At 45.8% G+C, this 5,036-nt stretch overlaps 1 protein-coding gene across 2 annotated transcripts in view; it reads right to left on the bottom strand.

Moving 5' to 3' along the window:
• Positions 1-2,434, bottom strand: part of Nrep (neuronal regeneration related protein) — a 27,686-nt gene extending 25,252 nt beyond the window's left edge. The window contains exons 1-3 of one of the 2 annotated variants that reach the window (XM_008856006.2): positions 2,317-2,434; positions 1,813-1,856; positions 483-546 (exon numbers count right to left, since the gene is read on the bottom strand). In XM_008856006.2, the coding sequence (XP_008854228.1) occupies positions 483-485 (3 nt within the window). In that variant the 5' untranslated portion in view covers positions 486-546; positions 1,813-1,856; positions 2,317-2,434. The other variant, XM_008856005.2, reaches the window with a different exon arrangement.
• Positions 2,435-5,036: the final 2,602 nt, after the last annotated feature.

Here is a 5,036-nt window from a genome sequence, read left to right as displayed (position 1 = left end):
AATACATGGTATATTCATTTAAAAATTAATATTCTCATATCTATTGCTCTTAAGGGTAGCATACACTATAGCTGATTATTTGGACACACACTTATAATTCTAGAATAAGTTCTGGCTATCTGTAAGGTAAGACCATTGCTTTGTTTGAGCCCTACTGTCATCACCCCTTCATGAGTGTCACAGCCTGTCACTCATCTTAAAGAACAGAATAGATTCTGTTCTTTGAGTTAAATACATCTTTTCTCTGAAAGAATTTTAGTTTTCTATGCAAGTCAAAAGACCTAATTCACCACATCCAATTAATTCACATAAACTGCTGTGCTGCAAAGCTCCTACATGCTGGAGACAGAACCCTTTTTTAAAGGTCAGACCGGGTAGAAACAATGAAGGGTTGATGCGGACGAAGGTGGGTGGTTGATATTTATATGTAATAATGACTGATAAGAAGCTACTGAGAATTTCCTCTGATAACCATTTCTTACCATTTTGAGAATCTTAATAGTCTTGGGCTTCTATTCTCCCTCTCTTCAGTCCAGGGAGACCAACCTGCAAAATATGTTTAAATACAATAGACACATTGCCTCACCACAGGTCAGTAATGAAAAATGCCTCCTTAGAGGTTACAGGCAAATCACCACTTTGTGTGGTTAAGATAAGTTACATGCAAATTATTCTAACCACTGGGGTAGCTGCAGGAGCCCTCCAAGTACTCTATAGGTTTATATAGGGGACAAAGGAATCCCTAGTACCTGGCTGTGCAGAGACCAGGGCTATTCTTGGTGTCTGGTTCATCTTTAATTTGCAAGAGTTCCAAAGGTTTAGCAACTTAAAAGTAGAACCAAGTGATAAAAATAGACTGTTTTCTGGCTGCTCTTTGTTCCCAGACATTCTACTGGCAGTGTATTTACAATCAAGACGGCAGAATAGGAATAAGCCTTCCACCGTAGTGTAATGCCTCGGAGTGGATATTTTTGGAAATGGCACTGCATTACATAACCTTCCGTATTAAAAAAAAAAAACAAAAAAAAAACCCTACGGGGGGAGGTCAGGAATATACACCATTATGCCCTTCTCCCTAAAACAAATAAACATTAATGTAGTGCTGTAGTGATTCACCCTCCACCTTTATTCTATCAGAACACAGCTCTTTCCTTAATGTAAGTTATGGCAAAATTGAGATGAATGGAAAAACTAAAAGTTCTCCAAAAGGAGATCAGAGGTTATTAGACTTTTCCTATAAGGTTATTAAGGACACATATAAATACAAATCAGGTTATTAGTATCACCAAGAAAAAAAGGAGTCGTTTAAGCTCCCCACCCCAAGTTCAACTGCTTTGTAAGAAAATGCAGAAAAAAAAGTGCTGCAAGAGCTAACGCAGGAAAAGACCCCCAGGCGAAGCAGCAGCCAGGATGAAAGAGTAATCAAGTGTAAGGATTTTATAAGGGAATGGGGAAGCTTGCATGCACCAAAGTGCATTTAATGCAAAGAAACAAAACGGCTCCTAACAATGAGCAAGAACAAAATTAACCACAGTAGCAAGCAAACCCCACCCCTTCTCAAAAGAATTCATTTCTCTTAACTTGAAAAAAAAAAAAAAAAAAAAAAAAAAGCTCAAGTTAAATTCCAGCCTTAATGCGGTAGGACCAAAATGACAGAATTTCGCCAAGGTATAAGCTTCAGCTCTTTAAAAATTACAGGGAGGAAGCATGAACTCTGCAGGGCTGAAGGGTCCAGCTTAGAGCAACGGCAAGGAATCCACACAAAAGAGAAAGCAGCGCTCCCAGCCGGGGATGAGAATGGCATATACTTACAGACAAAAGCCCCGCTCCCTGTTCACTTTCTCTCCTCTCTACACCTGAAACACAAATGTGGATGAAAAAGGGCATCATGCTAGAAAGACAGCTGAGGGGGTTGGGGGGGGGGGGAAGAGGAGGGGAAAGGGGTGGAGGAAGAGGAGGGCAGAGGGGGAAGGGAAACAAAACCCCAACCCGCTTCACTTCCAAGAAGTGCAGCCTTGGAAAAGGAGGGGAAGGTTTCCCTGCCTTTGCGCGCTCTCCAAGAGTGTGTCTTGTGTCTTCCTCTAAATCAATTTCTCTCTCTCTCTCTCTTCTCTCTCTCTCTCTCTCTCTCTCTCTCTCTCTCTCTCTCTCTCTCTCTCTCTCTCCTCTTTCTCCTCTCTCTCTCTCCCCGCCACCCCTCCCCTCTCTTCTGCTAGTGTACTAGTGAACAATGAGCTAATTCTGATGGAGCTGGCACAGCGCCAGCGCCCCAGCCTTGCTGCCACCGTGCTGCCGCCGAGGAGCCAGACTGCTTACTCGGCAGGAATCAGCGGCTCGGGCCCGGTGGGCGCGCGGCCAACACGCGTGCGCGCTCCCGGCCTCCCGCACCCGCGCCCGGGGCGCCGTCCCGCGAGTCGCACTGGGCCCTCTGGGGCCCCAGCCCAGCGGCTGCCGGCCCCGCCTCGGAGTGAGGCGGGCACCCCCTGCGGCCTCCCACGGCCCTCGGGCTCCGCGGCTGGGACGCGCGCTGGTTGTCCTGACAAATAAGGAGGCGGAGGAGGTGGCTTGGGGGCGCGCCAGGCGCGGGGGCGGCCCCGCCGCTCCGCCCGGAGGCCGCACTGTAATAATAAACCTGCGGCCGAGTGCGGCCGAGGGAACCGGGACAGCGGCGGCCGCCTTCCCTTTTATGCGCCAGTCCGGAGCTCGCACAAAGGGCCAGGCCCGTCCTGCCCTGGGAAGCCCCAGGGGAGGGAGCCCCGAGGAGGGGAGCCCCCAGGAGGGGGGCGGAGGGGGAGCCCCGCGAAGGGAGATCGGGCACTGCGGGCTGGAGCCACGCGCGCGCACTCGGACACGCTCATCCACGCGTGCACGCGCACACACAGCCAGAGCCTGACGGGAGCAGCCCCAGGACCTCCTGCCCTCTTGCCTCCTTCCTTAGAGGATTTCAAAGTTTGCATGCTCAGCCCCTTGCAAACTAGTTTTTTCTTTTTCTTTTTTTTTCAAGTTGTGGACTGCTCAGGAAAATTTAAAAAAAACACGCGTTTCTGGTATGCTTTTTTTCTTTTTAAACTCATGTAAAAATCGATTTTTTTGTTTTTGTAGCAATGTAAATAGCTCAACAGTTTTAAACAAGTTGGTGGTGTTGCCAACGAGGCAGGATACCGTTTTATGGTAACTGTCAGATGTTTCAGGGGGAGATGATTTCCTAATTAAATTACCTTGCTAAGAATAAAGTAAAGATGTAAAGGATCCTGATGTCTTCTAGATTTGCTATATTTTACCCCTAGTCACTAAAAGCGGTGTTTTTCATTTTAACAAAGAGAATAAGACAAATTTACAGAACTCAATTTTAGGCCATATGTTTACAGACTGTCTAATTTTTTTAGATTCAAGCGCTCTGGGTACAGAAATAGCAAACCTTGAAAAGTAATCCTTTACACTCTTAATTCTGAAAGAATAACTATAAGCTTATTAGAAGACTGACTTGCTCTTCAAACTACAAAAGCCACCAGAGCAGGAACTATCTAGACTAATGTAAGTGCAACGTTGAGAAACCCAGGAGTTTTCTGAATCTAAAATGTGTCTTTTTTTCTGCGGTGGTGTGGGGTGGAGTGAGTGGGACTTATCTGAAGATGGCTAAGAACAAAGGGAAGAAACACAGTTGGACAAATGTTCCTAATGTGTTCAGGGACAGTGTTTACCTGTTAGGAAAGTGCTGGAAGCAAAGTGTGAGGAGGAAGACTATGGATATGGGAGAGGAAGAAACCTGAAGGATGTTTCTCTGGTGTGAAACCCCAAAGGCTGGTCAAGAGGTCTACACAGGAGACCTTTGGCTTTCAGTCCAGAGTCAGGCTGGAACAGAAACCCAAGAGGGTACCGGCTCACCAAAGACTACGAAAATCCATCCCAGCAACCTGTGTTCAGAACACATCCACACATGTACACATTAGTTCTACATGGGAAGACACAGACACATGGACTTTAGTGCTTATACAAAGCTTAAGATGTCCTTTAAAAACACAGGACAGTTTTGAACTTACTAAATGACAGTTTTCTTTATTGTAACTATAGAGTTCGGGTGACAGATTTTTAAGATTTAATGCTGGCTCAGAATCACAGCCTAGTCACCTGTTGTGTTCCAGAAAGTACGGGTGGGCCCTACAGTTCTCTCTCAGTATTAGATTTTGCCTCTGCAATTGTCCCCAACCTTCAATAAACTCTTCCCTCCTCAGAACCGCCCCCCACCTCAAATGACTGAAATACAATCATCCAAGAAACACTTTTGAGTCTTCTCTAGGTATAGGGCCAACTGCTTAACCTCCTGAAGTTCACTAGGTTACTTCACTCAGGAACTTTAGCAATAGCTGTTTCACAGTGCCCTTAACTCTTGTGCTCTGCCCCCACCCCCACCCCTACCATCTAACCTACAGATTGAACTACAGACCCACTGTCCACTCTATACTTTGCTCTGTTATAAAGGGCACACATAGCCTCAAAATGACCACAGACTGCCTCTGTAGCCTTGTCAGTCATCTCTCTCAGTCATGAAGTATCAGTCCTTCACTCTGCTCTGAGTGGTTATGCCAGGTATGTATTCATCCCTCATCCATTACCAGCAAGGAAACAAAGTCTTTCATCAATTTACTTAAATGAGGAAATCTCAAACCTTGTTTATCAGCATTTGATGGGACAGAGAATGGGGGGGGGGGCAGACATTGGCCTAACGTAGGATACCAGTGGCCTATCGTAGGATACCAGTGGCAAACCACAGTTGTGACAACCTAATATATGTCCAAACACTGCCAAATGCTCCTGGGGAGGCAAACCCACCCCTAGTTGACAAATAGTGACTTACACAATTGGGCCTATTCCTTGAGGTAGAAAGATTTTCTAGACACTTGAACAAAATCAAGGTTTTCTTCAGAATGGAAAAAAAGAAGTAGGCAATGCCTTTATTGTCATAGTATTTGGAGTGTGAGGTTAGAGGATGGAGAGAGAACCAAAGATTTGGTGTAGTCTAAAAGGGACAGTCATAG

The sequence above is a fragment of the Nannospalax galili genome, unplaced genomic scaffold (genome assembly GCF_000622305.1).
Source record: "Nannospalax galili isolate Female #2095 unplaced genomic scaffold, S.galili_v1.0 scaffold27, whole genome shotgun sequence".
Classification (NCBI taxonomy): Eukaryota; Metazoa; Chordata; class Mammalia; order Rodentia; family Spalacidae; genus Nannospalax; species Nannospalax galili.
This window is presented reverse-complemented; position numbering and strand designations above follow the sequence as displayed.